This window comes from Ascaphus truei, chromosome 1, assembly GCF_040206685.1.
Source record: "Ascaphus truei isolate aAscTru1 chromosome 1, aAscTru1.hap1, whole genome shotgun sequence".
Taxonomy (NCBI): domain Eukaryota; kingdom Metazoa; phylum Chordata; class Amphibia; order Anura; family Ascaphidae; genus Ascaphus; species Ascaphus truei.
Window position 1 is genome coordinate 140,027,915 of NC_134483.1, and position 20,281 is coordinate 140,048,195.

The 20,281-nt window shown below is 38.3% G+C and overlaps 1 protein-coding gene across 1 annotated transcript in view; it reads left to right on the plus strand.

Annotated features, from left to right (window-relative positions):
• Positions 1-20,281, plus strand: part of GRIN3A (glutamate ionotropic receptor NMDA type subunit 3A) — a 278,357-nt gene that overhangs the window by 151,134 nt on the left and 106,942 nt on the right. Inside the window, exons 2-3 of the mRNA XM_075595296.1 lie at positions 6,743-7,347; positions 11,349-12,396. Of these exons, the coding sequence (XP_075451411.1) occupies positions 6,743-7,347; positions 11,349-12,396 (1,653 nt within the window). The remainder of the gene's footprint in view (positions 1-6,742; positions 7,348-11,348; positions 12,397-20,281) is intronic.

Sequence of the window (20,281 nt, forward strand, 5' to 3'; positions counted from 1 at the left end):
AGAATAGCAAAAAGGGAGAGATTAGGGAGTGATCAACTGAACCATACTAATTGAAATAAGTGAATGAATAACAAATCCAAATCGATAATTATAAAGTGGGTGCAAAATGTGAACTGAAAAGTGCATCAGCAAAAATAAAGAGTACAAAGTGATTGTACTCCGAAGAAAATTCACTTAAATGCACACCACTAGTTAAGATATAACCTTTATTTAATTACTTAAAACATATATTACAGAGTGTGTATAACAGTGTTTAAAAGAAATTAAATCAAATAACAAATGCACCGAATACTCCTACTAAATAATAATAGTAGGGTAATGGGGACTAATGGTGCAATCAGCCAGGATAAAAAAACCCTCAGGATGAACAAATAGCACAGATGGTAAATTGACAGTGTTAACAGTGGAAATGAATTGGTGGAAGTGACGTCATTAAGTTATTGAATCACCACCAGATAGTGCTAGGAATAGTGTGTCCTGCCCCAGCTGCACTGACATGAGCAGTAAATAAACATATATTGATTTAATGCAGCCACAATTAGCTACAATAATGATGGCAATAGGGGCAAGAAAGCACTGCCTTCAAATTTGCGCAGAAACATTATGGACGAAATGAAAAGACGTTTCATTTTGACCCGGTTCTTTTCTGAGCTATGAAAGACAACATAAGTGCCCTTTTATGCATAAGAGGCGTCTTCCCTGGAACACCCATGGCTATGGGGACGAACACTTGCTTCATTAATATCACAATAATCAACTAAAAATGTACTGGGATTGTTTTTCATATAATAAAAAATAAGTTTTGTTTTATAAAGTGTTCACTGGTTTCATTGTTTTAAGACGTTTTTACTCTTGAGCAGTAAATGTAATACATTTACAGTAGTACTGTACATAAAGTACTAAGGTTTTCTAGCCCATGTGAGCATGTAACATTCAGTACAGTGAGTGTCACTCAATCTAGCACTTGTCAACATGTAACAATCATTACACATACAGCCTAGCCCTTGTCCTCATGCAACATGCAGTACACATTCAGCCTAGCCCTTGCCAGCATGTAAAATGCAGTAGTAAGTGTCACTCAACCTAGCTCTTGTCAGCATGTAAAATGCAGTACAGTGAGTGTCACTCAACCTAGCCCTTGCCAGGATTTAACATGCAGTACACATTCAGCCTAGCCCTGGTCAGCATGTTTTTCCTACAGCTAGACGGGAGAGGACACAATAATTCGTGATCACCGACTTGAGATTCTGGCTGGTATTGCATATTATGCCACATATCAAATTTCTGCCCGCCTTCAGGTCTCGCTTCACCCAGGTTAAATCGCGGATAACTCGCGTAAATTTCTTCAAAAATCTCAGGTAAGGGACAGGCTCGGGTTAGGAAAACCCTGGATACAAACAGGCTACATCTGTACATGGCAGTTCTCCTTCTCTCATACATTACCTGTTCAGGGGGCTCATTCGATGCAGTCTTGGTGTGGATATGCAGATAGAATAGGGATGGATGCCAGGAACTTTGATAGTACAAAAAGAGCTTTATTCAACATTGGTTTAAAAGTCTCCCTATTCAAGGACAGACTTCACACTAAACATGTTAACTGCTGGCAAAACATAAAGTTACTCTGTGCGTCTTACCCTGGTAGCTCTCACTCTTACCTTGGGAAAGTACCTATGCTCATTTTACTTAGTTTTGATTAGATTGCCAATCTCCTCCGTGCCTCATCTCAAGTGGGGCCTCTTAAGGAATACACTCTGCTCTCTGGGATCAGTATCCCATTACTGTGTATTGCATACCTCGTCTATGCATATTGGATCAGGAGTTCGCTTGTACAGTAACTTTCCTGTGGGACTAATCCGATTATGCTCTGGAGTTACTACTCTGAGAATTCCTGCTAAGAACATGTTTACTTCCTCTTCCAGCATATCAACAATCTTGGGTCATTACAATAGGCGCTTATTATATTGGGCACAACCCTTAACTGAAAATAATAAAGAGGCACAAGACACTCTTATTATACATAGCAATACACTTAAACATATTTTCAGGACTCAGGTCTCACAGGGAGGCCTTCTACTAGAACTCAGAGCAACCCGTGAGAAATATCTCCTGCCATGGCTTTTCTGACCTTCAAATGTGCAGCGGCTATAGATAGATAGATAGATAGATAGATAGATAGATAGATAGATAGATAGATAGATAGATAGATAGATCAGACAACCATGTTATTACAGCAAGTTTTACAGTGTGCGCCATTGACAAAATGGTAATGCGTGCTTTATTTAGTCTTCATAAGGGTGATAACATTGTTTACATCTGTATTTTAATGTGACCCACTTTAAGCTTAATGTTTCACACAGCTTTTAAAGCAAGCCTAAGACAATGAGGTGCATGGACAGCAAACCTACTCTTCTATCAGCATGGAGTTCAATTATTGGATGTGGCTATTTTCTGCTACATAAAATTTGATACAAATCAGGCTATGTATTAAAGTATACCAACTGGGGCAGAGAATAGCACCAAATTTCTGCATACACATTGAAAACTACAGTATGTGCAGTTTTGTTTTTCTTTTATTAATCAGGTGCAATTGTTTCTCCCAGTTTTGCAGCTGAGAGATGTTGCTACATACCCTGCCAAATGTTACTCTATTAACTTTTAAAAGAGATGTTATGTGCTCCACACCACACAGTAATTCTCTAAAAATACAAATTTATTTTCTAATGTAAAATTGAGTTGCTGTAACAACTATATTTTTGTTTTTCCTTTGTGCTTCAAGCAATTGTAATGCACTACAACTCCAGCAGGTGGTTCAGCCTGAATAATTTGCAACATTAAATACAATATCACTGGCAGATATTGGATTATTGTACAAAATATGGGATAAATGTGTCGACCTTGAGCCTTAAAGAAATTGAAACATTACTGAAAAAGATTTTCGAGCTAGATTTACTAAAGATCGAAAAATGCATAAATTGGCGTTGTCGATATTTAATACACTTTATTTATTGACCCATTTGTCACAGAACAGGGGTTGACTCACTCCCAGAGACCTCCTAATCTATGCCCATATCCCTGAGGGATCCACTGACACTAGAGACCTTGAGGGTAGGCTCAACCCTATACTAGTCCCTAGAAGTTGCTCGAGACACAGGTTATGACTAGTAGGACTTGAGAGCAGATAAACTTTGGGGTTATTATAAGGGAGTAGGACACAGATAATACATAATCTAAACACTCAGAGAAAGATAGTGTACATAAAAGGGGCAAAAGTACTCATAACAAAGCTTTGATCACAACCCTCACAGGTTGCTACCTAAGCTAAGAAATCCTCGGCTCTTTAATTACTTTTCTTCCTCTAAAAATAGTCCTTCGGTAACTCCTTGCAGTTGCAGGAAACAAAGTACTGGTACATCGGAACCACTGGTCACCACGGCCGTGGGACTTCACCTCTCGGGCTGCCGCTGCACGGCGACACTCTGCTCCGCTCACTTCCGACACAGGTGAGTGGCAGTTGTTTAATCGTACTGCTACCGTGGTTCACTGGTGGTCGGGCCGTCAATGCAGTAGGACTGGCTTTTTCTTCGTCCGAGGTCTCCAACTTCACGTTAGGGCGAGGCATTCCGCTCGGATATCCACAGTGAGCCCCCCTTTTATCACCGTGTCGGTGGTCGGTTTTCTCGTCTGGCTCGGGTTTGATAGTCGTGCCCAATCCCCTTTCTCCAGGCTCAGTAGACTCCCTCCAGAGCGCACCGGGGAGTTCCGCCGACAGCATGGCTATATCCCCCGCGGCCTCTACTGCCTGCACGGCACAAATGTCGGCATTGGCCACAGGTACTGCAGGCCACATTGTGCGCATCGCGCCGTAGAGCTCACAGCACCGCCCGGCAGTCGACACTGCAGGCACAGGCATGCCACTGTCTCTATACCTGCCACTCATAGTATCAGGAAGCCTCCTGGGGCCGAGTAGGGATGGGTAGATATCGGTGACCTTTCTTCGGATTTGCAGGCCATAGTCACTAGAGGAGGCACACTCACTAGTGGTCTATTCAGCTCGCTGGCTCCTCGCAACTGAAGTGCAGGGGCTGGTTTGCCAACCCCTTCCCCAGCTAACTTCATCCGCATCCGCCACATCCGGAAACCACTCCCCCTGGTGGAAATTGGAGGGAGGTCCCTTAATTTAGTCTGATGACCCAGTACAGGGGCTGAGTTAGTCATAGTCCATGTGGGCGCGGCTCCAGCTTTCACGCCATACTCCCCATCAGGGTGGAGTTTTCCCATTGGCGCCACTCCTGGCCAACTCTCTGCAAGTTGAGAATTTGCAATATTTTCTGCAACTGGCCCACGCGGTCTCCCAGGGAAGCGGGAACCACCATCTTGTTTTGAAATGTCACTCTGGTTATCGAATGAGGTAGCTTTTAACTGTTTGTATGTCGAATGACAATCCAGTCCATTATGTTCCTCATAACTCACGGCAATGTCCTCTTCACTGTCCTCAGCGTTACTACCCCAAGGTCCTAGGCAGGACCAACACGGTGAAATCACAGCTTTCGCACCACTCCACAACAGGCTCACAAAAGTCTCTTCTGTAGCTTGTTCTTCCAGCAGGCTCACAATAGTCTCCTCTGTAGCCTGCTCTTCTCCCGCACACATGCCATGTGCGCTCTCTCCTTCGGCCTCCGTCCGCCATATTGGACCTTCCGCACCGCGCGGATCCTCCATTCTTGCGGTCGCCATTCGGCCACTATATATTGGGTTATTGTATATGGAGCTCTTCTCTGCAGGGCAGCTGCCACACCGATACAATAAAAATGCCTTGTGCACCACCTTGTGTACCTAATGTAGATCTGACTTGTGTTTGCACTACCTCAGGATAGGCTCACTCTTTCTATGTCTGCTGTATCTCCTTCCTCCCAGTCTGTGCTCCCTTCGGTAAGTGGACTGGAATGGACTAGAGTACTCTGGCTCTTCCATGCAGTACTATGGGCGTCTACCTTCTGTCGGCTAGTCTAGAGCAGACCTTCTCCAGGATTCCTGCCCTAAGTTACCAGTTTATCCCTTTAGGCATCCTACCACTAGCACTACCTCAAGGGACTAGGACAGCTATAGCCCGGCTCCAGCCCTACTAACTCCTTGCAGAATCCCAGGGCGTCCGTGCGGCCCGCAGCTCCAGCAGCTCCCCTGACTACCCTGGCTCCTTCCCACACAGCACAAAGTGGCAGCAGACACTCTCCCTGTTTCCCAGTGTGCCTAGCAAAAGCCTGTCCTGTTGAAAGGTATCTCAGCAGCGCCTCCAACTGTAACGGGTATTCCCTCTCGTCTGACCCACCCAATCTCATATTGGCCCGTGTGGTCTAACAAGCCCCCGTTACATGGTCGTGCCTGGTGGTGCACCTGTAGGCAACAGGACTCCTGAGTCTCCCGCATGATGGCATTCGGGGATTGTCAATCCAGACAGGCAGCTGAGGTAGTGTGTGTGAGTCCTACCTATATCACGTGCAGCGCCTCCACCTCATCAGGGTCTATGCGTCCACAGGGAGATTGTCCTGATGAAGAACTCCTTCTTGATGGTGCCGTCCACTGGAGAGTAACTTCACACTCACACAGTGGGTGTATCTTTGAACAGGGCATCTTTATTGATCCCTGGTCCCTGCACTAGTGGATCCTTCCTTCCCAACGCACTCCAACAACTCAGCAACAACCTAACTTTGGGCAGTGCTGTGCCTTATATACTTCAGGAACTGTCACAGCTCTGATGTCACTAACTGTGGACTCAGAGCATGTAGCCACTCCCACCCATACATAGGGCACCTCACCAGAGTGTGAGGGCAAACCTCCATGATTACTGCTGGCATCCCTGTAACTTACCAGGTTTACTGCCAGCAGGGGAGACAACTGCAGACCATTTTACATGCATGGCTACAATCAAATTCACATTTTCTCCATATTACAAAACCTTATGACCAGTTTTAGCAAAACCAAATCCAAAACTAGAACACCAAAATGTTTTTAAACCGAACTCAAAACCAAAAACACGGGATGAAGTGATTCTCTAGTTGTCCATACTATGTGTTTTAATCCAGAAACAATATTTTGCAAGAAACTCAACAGACAAGGATTCAGTGTTTCAAAATGTAAGCAGGGAATATGATTAAAATGTTAGGCTCGCTACATAGTAGCATGCTACTGAATAAAGTGAGTTAACCTCCGGGAACAATAGTACTATATGGTCTACAGTATGTATCAACATAGTGATAAACTCTTCCCTCATACCTACGGCTGAATGAGGTGCGATAAATGTATTCATCTTGTGTATTATATCTGTTTCAAATTATAGACTATGGAGGTTTATACCAGATTGCTATATTTTTGGATGTCACAGGAATTAAAACAATGATGCTAAATTTGATACCTCCCATTATGAAACTCAAGAAAACATGATGCAAAAAACTGTCAGTACTGTACAAAGAACCTTGATTAATGACTAGAGGTAAAAAAAAACTTTTAGCACAACAGTGCTAGATACTGTATAATAGGGGCTTCTTACAAACGTATGCCTGTAGCAATAAACTCTTCGCTTTTATTTAGGAAAAGTTGAGGCATGTTGCAGGCACTGCAAACTGCAGTGAGAACATTAATGGATAGTCACTGCACTGTACATTTAAATGTAAGAATTGTATGTTGTATTGTTTTTTTCACACAATATAACCAAATTATAATTATTATGTCTCTTCTTTTAACACAGAATCCTCTCCACCTACAGCTCAGCATTGAAAATTCACAAACTTCCAATGCTGATGTTACTTTTTCCATCTTGTCCTTGAACAACTGGCACAACTACAGTTTATTGCTATGTCAAGAAGACTGGAATATAACGGATTTCCTCATTCTAACCCAAAATCATTCAATATTTCACCTGGGATTGATTATAAACATCACTGCAAATTTGACCTTAAGCAATGACCTTATAAGCTACCTCCAGCTAAACCTAGAAAGTATTAAGGACACCACATCCACTATTGTTATGTTTGGCTGTGACATGGAAGATATAAGAAGACTTTTTGAATTGGCGACCCTGTATGGAGTAATGCTACCAGAGTTTCATTGGATTTTTGGAGATTCACAAAATGTTGAGGAATTAAGAACTGAAGGTTTGCCTTTGGGGCTTATAGCTCATGGAAAAACGACTGAATCTTATTTTGAACACTATGTGCAAGATGCAATGGAGCTTATTGCCAGAGCTGTTGCAACAGCTACAATGATTGAGCCAGAATTGGCACTTATCCCCAGTACAACAAACTGCATGAACAGAGATGATATGAATCTCACTTCTGGGCAATATTTATCAAGGTATGACTTTTTTTTGTTTATTTAGAATAGAATACTTGGAAGTGTGGAAAAATAAAACATTTTCTGTAATCTAAATATTTGGCAATGTGGGAGATGTACAGTATCAGCATAAAGAAAGTGCATATTGATTTTATTTTACAGAGTGATCAATTTCCTATTTTCATCTCCATCAAATGTAAGAACGTGTTTGTTACATTTGATGCAATTTATTTAGCAAGGAAAGTTAATGCCATCCAAGTTAAAAAAAAATAATGGACCTACGAAGACACAGAGTATACTACATCTCATTATAATGTGTCATGTGACTCCTTCCTAACTCCACACAAAACTTGATGCAAAGACCTTGATACATTGATGCAAAGAGATGCAAGATTTACATTGATACATCACCCTCAATATATATTTTTTTCCTTATAAAGGTGTGCTAAAAATAATCAAAACAGCAATATCAACTCTGATTTGTTAACTAATATTTTTCAGCATTTCGGTAAAATATCTCCTTTTACTTGTCATTTCAAAATCTCAGCTTCCACCAAAAAAATATATATTCTTGGGTTTGGATAAAACAAAATATTTTACCAGCTGACAATTACATTAAATACTGTACATTACTAAATTGTTCACATCTTTTCCTGCAAGCTATTTCATTTTAAATGGATTTCCCTTAAACAATTCCTAGAGTTGTTTATTACTTAACTTTTAAGCAGCATGTCATTCAAAATCCTTTATCCAAGGCTGTGCTGAAAATCTGTGTAATATGGCAGGCGTAAGCTTATAGTGGTCCATGTTAAAATGGATAAAAAGTAAAGAGTACCACACTGTGCTCATTTGTACGTCATTACCCAGAATCTTTAGCTCCAGTGGAAGCACAGTTTGCTAAAAGATAATAGGGAAAGACAGGGGCGCAGACCTTTCTGAGACATGCAAATTCACCACAAGTGGTATTTTTATTTACTATTCAAAATCCTTTTTTCCCCTTCACAATAGCACAGTTGTATAGTATTAGATAATACTTACTGATTTTATTTTCACCTTGTCTTTTTTAATGATTCTTAAATGTACTAAACTTTCCTGGGTTTCTATAGCAACTATTAGGAGGCTATACCACTTCCTCTCTTGAAATATACAGTGAAATTGTGTGCCCTGTGAAGCAGGATCTTCACCAATTGATCACGGGAGAATGAATCAATGGGCAGCTTAGATAATTACATTGCTGAAAATGCAGGGAACTGCAGCATCTATTAAAACAAAACTAAAAAAATCAGGCAAGAGGAAATGTCCCTTTAAATATTTAAGTTTGTTATATAGGGATTGGATATGCAAAACAGCCATAATAATTGCTTCCAGTTGGTGATTTGTATACAGCATGGCAATACATTAGAAGAAATTGTAATATATTAAAAAGGGTTTAACAAAGTAATTAAGGTAATGTTAGATGGTTCATCATAAGCTATAAACCTTGTATAATATGTCTACCCTGCAAGTGTGTCTAATAGATTCATTGCAAAATTATTTTTATTATGTAAACTGTGTGTCAAAATATTATTTACCATTCATTGTATAGAAAGATCCAGGTGGAGATGTAGCATGAAACATAAAATATACTGCTTAATTCATGACAAACTGTGATGTAACACAGTATTATGCATAAAAAAACTTTTACCACTACTAATTCTTGGTTTAGCATTTTGATATAACTCCCCATTTACCTGATTGATGGAATAAGAGCAGGTGCAGGAAAAAAAATCAGTTTCCCACAGCAATTTCACAATACTGAAATTGAGCTTCTTCTGATCCTTACAGAGACTGATTTAGCCAATACTGAACCTATTTTTCCTATATATTTTGGGAATGAGCACTGTAAATATAGTAGCTGCAAAATATGGACATGCAGTGCCTGTACTTGGACTAGTGTTGACCAAAAAAAAAAAAGAAAAAGGAAGGAACCAAGACCGTCCAGGTTTTATGGTTCTCTTTATTTAAACGAAAAAAATATATATAAATACAGTAAGGGTGCACTGAGAAAGAAGGGGGAAAAAAAGAGAAAATAAACAGTAACTGATTCTACCTTACAAATCACATGGGTGTTGTTGTAGCTCTTCAGTACCTAGCAATCAGGTGTTAATTCTATCAATGAGCTGAAGTGACAAACTTACAGTATCTTTCCTTAATCTTTAAAAAAAAAAAAAAAAATATATATATATATATATATATATATATACAGTATTTATATATATTATAGCAATTATTAATGTGAATGTACACATCAGTTAATTGGATTTTTAATGTGAACTGTAAAAAAATTGCCCAAAATAATAAGTAAAAAAAAAGGTAGATTTGTATATATATATATATAGTCTTGGATTTTGCAATAGCTTTCAGCAAAATATTATCAGACAGTGTGTGAAACATTGGGTTTGTGTACCCAATTTTTCTGTGCTCAAAAATCTTTTTGAGTATGGCAAATTCCATTTTTTTGGCGCTAATTATTGCTTGTACATAATAATTAATTTGTTATCTATCAATCTGCAGTTTAATGAGGCCCCTTTGTTTGAACTGTGCTCCAAAAAATTATTGAATGGACAAAGGCATTTCAACTACCATAACTGCTGTAAATCCATATCTATATCTATATATCTATAGTTCACTGTATGTATGTATATATGTATGTGTATGTATGTATTAATCCACATATAGCATGAAATGCTCAACAATACAAATACTGCATATATATATATATATATATATATATATATATATGTATTGTTGAGCACTTCATGCTATATGTGGATTAATACATACATACACATACATATATACATACATACAGTGTACTATAGATATATAGATATGGATTTACAGCAGTTATGGTAGTTGAAATGCCTTTGTCCATTCAATAATTTTTTGGAGCACAGTTCAAACAAAGGGGCCTCATTAAACTGCAGATTGATAGATAACAAATTAATTATTATGTACAAGCAATAATTAGCACCAAAAAAATGGAATTTTCCATACTCAAAAAGATTTTTGAGTACAGAAAAATTGGGTACACAAACCCAATGTTTCACACACTGTCTGATAATATTTTGCTGAAAGCTATTGCAAAATCCAAGACTATTTTGGGACTTCATTAGTCCTTTGAGGCTTGTTGAAATGCTTCACAAGTAATTGAATTTTGGGGGGGAAAAACACCAACAATTTGTAACATTCAGGGCTAGGGAAATTACTCTAAAAGGTGCAGGCTTAACACATTGAACCAAACAGTAACTGACCAGTAATATGTTGAGTGGGTTAAAAGTAGATAATCAATACTTAAAAATTAACAAAGCTTAGAAGCTTACTAATTTTAACATTGACTTTAAATATTGATGAGCCATAACCTTAAATTAATGGGGGATTACATTTTAACTATTAGAGCCCCCAGTGTTCTTTGGGAAAAAAAATACTTAGTATTAAAAATGATTTAATAGAGTCATCAATCATTTAGGTTTAACTATTAAACATATCAATGATATTTGTTCAATGTGTTGATTTGCAAGACCTTACACTCTGTGTAATTTTATCCCATTGTATACATACTGTAGGCAAACTATCAATCTTGCCAGCCTAAGGTACTGTACTGCACGCAAGGAAAATTTACGAGATTTTAGCTTTCATTGCCACTCTAGAACTTTAATGAATTGGACCCAAAGTCTCAGAAATAAAGCTTAATGGCACATAGATCTCTAGATGTTGAAATAACTTAATAAATAAATTACTGTACAAACACATTTCAATTGTGTTTTACATAAAAAGCCAATCCTAATACTACATTAATCATAAGTAAAAGTTGATGAGCTAAATAAAGCATATTTTATAAAGGTTTAAAAATAAAAATATAAAGGTGTATTTGAAAGATTTTTCTTAAAGCAAGACACCTGGTTTCAGGTTGTACAAATATTATTAGTTTTATTTAAGGCATGCCATAAGATTAACAAACCTTCTATATTTTGTATAAACAGGTTTTTAATCAACACAACATTTAGTGGTGTTAGTGGACACATCAAAGTTAAAGAATCCTCTATTATCAACTCAGAAAACCATTACTTTATTTGGAATTTACAGCATGATCCTATTGGGAATCCGATGTGGACCCGACTTGGGAGTTGGAAAGAGGGAAGGATTATCATGGACTATGGATTGTGGCCGGATCAGGCACAAAGGCACAAAAATCAATACCAACAGCCTACGCGATTACATCTAAAAGTTGTAACACTGGTCGAACACCCATTTGTGTTTACAAGGAATGTAGATGACGATGGGAAATGTCCAGCAGGACAGTTGTGCTTAGATCCAATGACAAATGATTCAGGAGTACTAGATAGTCTCTTTGAAATCCTGCAAGGTGATAATGATACAGTGCCAATTGAATTAAAAAAGTGTTGCTATGGTTATTGCATTGACCTGTTGGAGAAGTTAGCAGAAGATATGAATTTTGACTTTGATCTTTATATTGTTGGTGATGGAAAATATGGAGCATGGAAAAATGGCCATTGGACAGGTCTTGTGGGTGACCTTCTGAGTGGTGCAGCCCATCTGGCAGTAACATCATTTAGTATAAATACAGCTAGAAGTCAAGTCATCGACTTCACTAGCCCATTCTTTTCAACCAGTCTGGGTATTTTAGTAAGGACCAAGGATACCGCTGCTCCAATTGGAGCCTTCATGTGGCCACTTCACTGGACAATGTGGCTAGGGATATTTGTTTCTCTTCACATTACTGCAATATTCCTTACTCTTTATGAGTGGAAAAGCCCCTTTGGGATGACTCCAAATGGCCGAAATAGAAACAAAGTTTTTTCCTTCTCCTCTGCACTAAATGTATGTTATGCCATATTGTTTGGCAGGACAGCGGCTATCAAAACTCCCAAATGCTGGACTGGGAGGTTTCTAATGAATCTCTGGGCTATTTTCTGCTTATTTTGTTTGTCAACATACACAGCTAACTTGGCAGCAGTCATGGTAGGAGAAAAAATTTACGAGGAACTTTCGGGAATACATGATCCTAAGGTAAGGTCTTTTAATACTTATTATATTCATATGTTTCAATGTTTGTAGTTCATTTGATGATGCATATGTAATATCAATTTTATTTTTTTTGTGCATGAATCTTCTTTTTTTTAAGCACCATAGTGGAATTTCTGACATAAATTATATGTTTGTCAGAGAATGAATATGCAAATGTTTTTTTTTTTTTAAACCAATATTTTGGCCTTTGGGTCATTTGTTTGTTATACATTTTTTTTTTAAATTACAGTTTTAAACTCTTAGAATAGCAATATGTACTATAACAACTTCACTTACTAACAGGCACATAGAATGACTTATGAATGTTGAACAGACAAATAACCAATAATCAATTAAACATTCAGTAGCCTACTTATTTCAATTGTTCCCGTAAGCTTGTACAAGGATTGCAACTCAGAAATAAATACATTGAGTGAAATAGCAATATTACTGTATGTAACTTAAGCTAAAATGAGTTGAAGAACTGTAATATTACAGTATGCATTTTCCAAATCTGGTATGCAATACAGATACAGCGGCCATTATGAAAACATTTCACGGTTTGTATGCAGTGCGAAAAAAGCATTGCTCATTACTTAATGCTTGCCTTACTGAATGCTTCCACCCACGAACGTTCGGTGAAAATTTGAAAAAGTCATAGCTCGAAATGAAATATTCATATAATTCTGATAAGGTCGCCTTCTAATCTTTTCCAGCATTAATTGCAGAAAATATTAAATATGCATAACTATAGTCAGGTTTGGTATACATGTACGGGGTTGACATGGTGTCCAGCAATTGAGCAAGGATAACAATGTAGACAAAAGCCCACAGCATTGTGTTTTAGAGATTTTTATTATGAAACGCCTAAATTTGATAACGTCTTCAGCATCTTCAGCGACCAAGCTCGATTCACAATGGGTCACTGTAGTAGACTTGGGTTTTTATCTGATTTTTAAACACCTGCAAATTGCTACAGTACGGTACTGTGTAGTAATTGCACTAGCCACTGGATACTGTAGTGCAAAGGGAATTCATTTTTGCACAATCTGCCTTCTGGCGGATACGTGAAGAACAGCACACAGAGAAATCAAAATCCAGGTATTTCAAATAAATCAACAATGTAAACAAATGTGTGACTCGTGTGATTGGTGGCGTTCACGGAACAATAAAGAGTGAATGCCACGTGGAATACAGCAGAGTTCACAAAAACAGCTCTGTGAAATGTTTTCATAACAGTCGCTGCATCTGTATGATACATTTGCTTTGGTTCACCAGTTGTCAAATGCAATACACATACAGTACACATAATTTTCAGGTCAGTTTGATCATTATTACTAGTTACATGAAAATAAACATTGGTCTGTTCTATTTGAACGTTTACTACTGTTACTCATATTATTAATGGCAATATATATATATATATATATATGCAAATACAACTGTATGCTCATCTGCATGTCTTAGGCAGGTCTGCAACCCCGCCTTTCCCCATTATCACCCAGCATACAGCACTTCCACTGCAGCAAGGGATTCTGGGAAATGACATGCAAATGAGCACACAGTGTCACGTTTTGCCTCAAAAACCATTTTTAACATGGTTCCCTATAGGCTTAAGCTTGCTGCATGGTCACAGCTTTGAGCACAGCCAGGGTTAAGGTGCATACCCAGAAAACCACCCACAGACAGCTGTTTCGACCTTTATGGGTCTCATCAGTGTGGGGTTGATTTTAACTGGGTATGCAAAGAAGCTATGGGATAGGCTATACCATAATACTGAGTTAAGTTATGGTGAGTAAAAAAAGTGACAAAAACCCTCCACAGGAAAGCAAATATGCAAATACAACTGTATGCTCATCTGCATGTCTTAGGCAGGTCTGCAATCCCGCCTTTCCCCATTATCACCCAGCATACAGCACTTCCACTGCAGCAAGGGATTCTGGGAAATGACATGCAAATGAGCACACCGTGTCACTTTTTGCCTCAAAAACCATTTTTAACATGGTTCCCTATTGGCTTAAGCTTGCTGCATGGTCACAGCTTTGTATTTGCATATTTGCTTTCCTGTGGAGGGTTTTTGTCACTTTTTTTACTCACCATAACTTAACTCAGTATTATGGTATATATATATATATATATATATATATATATATATATATATATATATATATATATATATATATATATATATATATATATAATGCTCTACACAGCGGACACAATACAAATACCACACAGGAATCGGGAATACAGAGGAAGGTTCACCTGTTCCTCCAGCAATGTCGTGTACCTCATCATGTGCATGAAATGCCCAGGGGGCTGCTACTACATAGGTGAGACAGGGCAGGGGCTAAACAAGAGAATGAACCTGCACCGCCACAGCATCACACGCGGAACAAGAGACAGTCCTGTCGGTGAACATTTCTCTGACTCTGGCCGTAAGATGAACGATCTGAGGGTTGCCATACTCAAAGGTAATCTTAAAACACCGAAAGAGAGACGGTTGCATGAATACAAATTTATGCAACTGTTCGGGACACTTAACAGTGGCCTAAACAGAGATCGAAATTTTATGAGTCATTACTGACACAAGTGAACTCTCTTCCCATGAGCGCTATAGGCCATGTCTGTACATACTGTGCTATATGTATGCACACACAGCTGTCTCACACATACTTATACTCCTTGTTTTTCCATCCCTATACACCAATAGGGACCACATAGTATCCACACACACTTTTAGTTATGCTACTAACTCTCACATTTCCACACCCACCCACACCATGTATATCCGCTCCCACTCCACACGCACCTTTTGTAAAGCACTGTATATACTGTGGGCTCTCCATTCATGTTAATTCACACTTATACACATACACACTCTTTCATCACTTGCTTTCAGGAACCTTTTGACACCTCCAGCCATAAAACAAATCCACACCGGGGGAAGGACCAGCACAGATAACATTCCAATAGACACTGTTTATAGTATAGCTTTTGCTTGCTTCATTCATTGTAACATCGCCGGAAGAAGAGATCAGTGTATCTCGAAAGCTCGCACAAATAAAAGCATTTCGTTAGCCACAGAACGGTATCATCTATTTATTTTTTGATTATTGAAGGTCGGCTAACACGGTACTGATACCTCTATATATATATATATATATATATATATATATATATATACACATATATATATATATATATATATATATATATATATATATATATATATATATATATATATATATACAAAGAAAAAACTGCGCCCCTCAGATGATATCTCTCTCCACACCAGGTGATATTCAAATAATTAAATAATTATTAAATATATACATACATAAATATTAAGATGTCAGAAGTATAAATATCTATCAATTTATGAATATATAAATAATACAAATATACACAACTGCAATGATTGCCTGTATTAGTGTGAGCTATGACTATTATGAAATCCTTGTGGGTAAAATGCCAATATATAATAAATGGATGGTGTGTGTTCAATGAAAAAAGAAAAGAAAAAAATGTCCTGTGCAAAAAATAAAAATAAAAAATGAAGTATAGATAATGCAAACTCTGGATACCGGCTGCTCTCTGCAAGAAACCAACGACCTCCCAATGAATCTACAGAAAGACAAAAAAGAAAGCGCCCGATCCTAGTGTAATATGAAACAAAACATTTAATAACCAGGCCTAAATTCAAAAGATGTAAACTCACAAACAAATGTGAATAAAAAGCATGTAATGAGTATACTCATTCGCAACTGTGGGATGGACCTGCTCTGCTCACACGCCAACCAGCTCTTCAGTGGAGTCCCAGACTGTCTCAGCCGCCGACCAGCAGGGCTTTCACAGTTTGACACGATCTCTCACGATGTAACCCGGATGCAGATCTCTCCACGCATCACATCCGGATGGGAGAACCAGTCGCGTGACCCAGCAGTGGAATAAAGTTTTTTGCGTCTTGATTCTACCAAATGGTGTTAAGGTTCGGCAATATCTCAGCAATATCTCAGCAGTGTCCCAACGTCCCAGCAGCAAACGAGTATAAAATAAAATAGCCAATAGCTCACACTAAACTTCCCTACACTTTTCTTCACACAAAGGATAAGGGTGAAATCACCCTTTGTGTGAAGAAACGCGTAGGGAAGTGTAGTGTGAGCTATTGGCTATTTTATTTTATACTCGTTTGCTGCTGGGACGTTGGGACACTTCTGAAATATTGCTGAGATATTGCGAACCTTAACACCATTTGGTAGAATCAAGACGCAAAAAACTTTATTCCACTGCTGGGTCACGCGACTGGTTCTCCCATCCGGATGTGATGTGTGGAGAGATCTGCATCCGGGTTACATCGTGAGAGATCGTGTCACCCTGTGAAAGCCCTGCTGGTCGGCGGCTTAGACAGTCTGGGACTCCACTGAAGAGCTAGTTGGCGTGTGAGCAGAGCAGGTCCATCCCACAGTTGGCGAATGAGTATACTCATTACATGCTTTTAATTCACATTTGTTTGTGAGTTTACATCTTTTGAATTTAGGTCTGGTTATTAAATGTTTTATTTCATATTACACTAGGATGGGCGCTTTCTTTTTTGTCTTTATATATATATATATATATATATATATATATATATATATATATATATATAAAGTAGATTGATTTGATGAACATAAATATAAGGCTTGCACAAGTAATTGTGCTAAGAAACACAACTTCAGGGGGACAGTGCATGACTCAGCAATAGCCCAATACAGGTTCATTAATAACACATACTTTTTCTCGTATAAAATTCAACAGATATCAGAATACCGCTGTAGCCAGCATTATCGCCCCCTTTTCCATGCTGCTGGTTCAATTGAATGGCGGATTTTCCCGTTGCTACGTTATGAATGTCCCACTGCAAATCGCCAAAAGAAAAGATCGGCGTCTATAACAGAATTAGATGAAACTGCAGGGTTTAAAAGAATTTCTGGGATCTGCATTGCAAATTGTAAACTAGAAACTGAAATGTACAGTAGTAATTTCAGATTTTCAGTATCCTTCACAAGCCCACATAGGCAGTTGGACCTTAGGAGTGCATTGGAAATATTGCTTTAGGAAGGAGGGGTTTGGATTCTTAGGGTCATTATTCATTATGCTTCAGCTATTTGTCTGCTCTTACCTCAAATAATATTAAATCAGATCACTGTATTCAATGACAATTACCTTTATTGATGCTTATTTGCTTGCAAAAAATTGGCGAAGAGGAAAAAAAATTAGCAAGAAAAGGACAGAGCTGCTCACAGTATTTTTCCCTTTCACTAATATGACTTTAACTAACTCTCTGCTTTATAAATCAAAGATACGAAGTACATATTGATAAGCAACATATACTTGGCATAATAAGGCTTTAGCTATAAACTCTGTTTTAACTACAGTGTCATAATGTCTCCATGGGCCCATAGTAATCAAGGGGTTAATGACCCTCACAAACCCTACTTACCAACCCATTGCATGCCAAAAAGGGTAGTAAAGAATGACCTTGCATAGAAGGGGATAGCACTCCTTTCCTCCTACAGGGATCTAAACTCCCATCCTAGGACACTCATGTTCTACCCCAAAATCCATCTAAAAAGACATACCAGTCTATTGTACAACCAGGGCTAATATGCTTCTAGACCATTAGTCAAGATGCCCAAAAAGTAACCTACCACATAAAATATCAACAAAAATAAACATATAATAATGAAAGGTGTCATTAACTTATTCAGTGACATTGAGGCTCCTGGGCTTTACATTATTTAAACAGGATCATACAAATAGAAGAAAGTGGTATGTACATATGGGAATCCAGATTTAAAACCTGTTTGGCTTTACAAATAGATCTTAAACCCTATTATAGCAGAATATATTTGAGACTATGGAACAGTATGTGCATTAAAATATTCAAGTGAGGGAACATTAGGGGACATTTTATCATTAGAGGATCTTAATTAAAAATATGTTTTATTTGTTACTAACAAAGTCTCTAAAATTACAAAGGCAGACTTTAGGGGACCAATGAAGGAAAAAACTATGATAAGGTACTGAACTTTCATTAAAAAAAAATAACATGAGAAATCTTTAAATCCGTGTTATACTTTTTTGTTTATACTTTGCACAATATGATATATCTCATTATAATCTGTGTGTTTTCCCTACTGTATGTGCGCATATGGTAAAAACAAAACAAATCAAAGACCTTAGAAAAGTTGAAGCAATAAGATGCAAACTAAGGCCTGGATACATGAAACTCAGGTAAAATTGAGTTATTATTGCAATCGGTTTTAAAAAAAGTCTTATAAATGCAATTTTAAGATATATACATCATCATTGCGGTAATAATTAATCAGGTGTGATAATTTAACCACAGTCGTGATGTGGGAAATAACACGACCATTATTAATACATTAATTACCGCATCGCGATCACTTTAACAATATCTATTATTACTGAACTCAATTTCCTACAATACCATAGAGTGGGCAATTTTGTTGACATTTCAGGGGAGGGGGTGCTCCCCTTTCTCTATGAGGCTATGTAGTTTACTTGGCAGGATTAGGTGCATCCTTAGTTTTTATAGATTTTATATAAGTACAGTATATAACTTTCTTTCCATTTTGTTAATAATAAATAATGTTCTTTGATACAAGTATTAGTAGGTGTTGAGTGCTCCTAATAAGGATTCTGTTTCTTTTGTGCACTAGTGCAGGGTGGCACAAACTTTTTTCCCTGCGCCCCACGGTCCCCTCACCTCCGCGGACCCCCTCACCCGCGCTCCGGTGTCATGACATCACGTTGCTATAGCAACGTGATGTCACAAAATGACGGCGCGTTGCCATGGCGACGGTGTGAGAAGCCGCCGGAGTAAAGGTAAGTTAGGTTTATAGGGGCCCTGCAGCTCCCCCGACACTTAATTTAAGTGCCTTCAGGAAGCATGCGGGGCCTCCGTAAACCCCGCGCCCCCGCACTCAGTCTCGCGCCCCCCCCCCTAGCGGTCACACCCCCCCCAGTTTGCACACCGCTGTACTAGTGAACTCAATCATAGAAATAACATTAAGCCCTCTGAGCCTGTTGTTACCCAGGTATACCACTGGCACTAAAGGAAACACAGTGTCTGGGTCAGGTGTCATAGTGTCTGGGTAAGTGCTCCCAGTGTTGACCAGTGAATAAGTATAAATAAAAAATAATAATTAGTAGTCTTTTTAAACTATACTTTGAATTGTGAAGTGCCTAAAGAAAAAATAATAACTACAAAATAAATGAAAAAAGTGAATAAATACAGTGAACCAGCAACACAATAAAGTGACAATGTGATAAATGTGCAAGTGACTCTGTTCTGTCCAAGGATCACTGTGGCAATCCCATATAGTTAGCAAGGGAAATCTTCTTATTTGCTGAAATGTTTATTGGGCACAACAAGAAATAAAAAAAGGAAACCACGGTGGGATGGGAACAATGGAGAGGAAAGGGAGCTAGGTTGGCAAATGGTATAATGCTAGGTAATAGCATAATATATAGTTTTCCTGCTCTTTAAGTAATTTTGAATTGTAAACAAGAAAAGTGTAAGGCCCAGTGAGCCAGTCGTTGATTGGTACAGTGGGCAGTCTGTAAATGTGTTAAATTCTTATGATCATTCCATACATCCACCTCATGTTCTGTCTCATCCAATAGGTGTCTCCACTCAAGGAAAGCCAATAGTTTGTTCTCCATAATTATAAAGTTCATTTCAACATTAGGCAGCAGAGCCACAGGATGGAACAAGGATGAAAAGGAGATCGTTGAGACAGAAATGCTCCAAAGGCAAAATCTGAGGTGTCTGCTTTCACTATGAATGGTTGCTGAGGATCAGCATGCATTAATATAG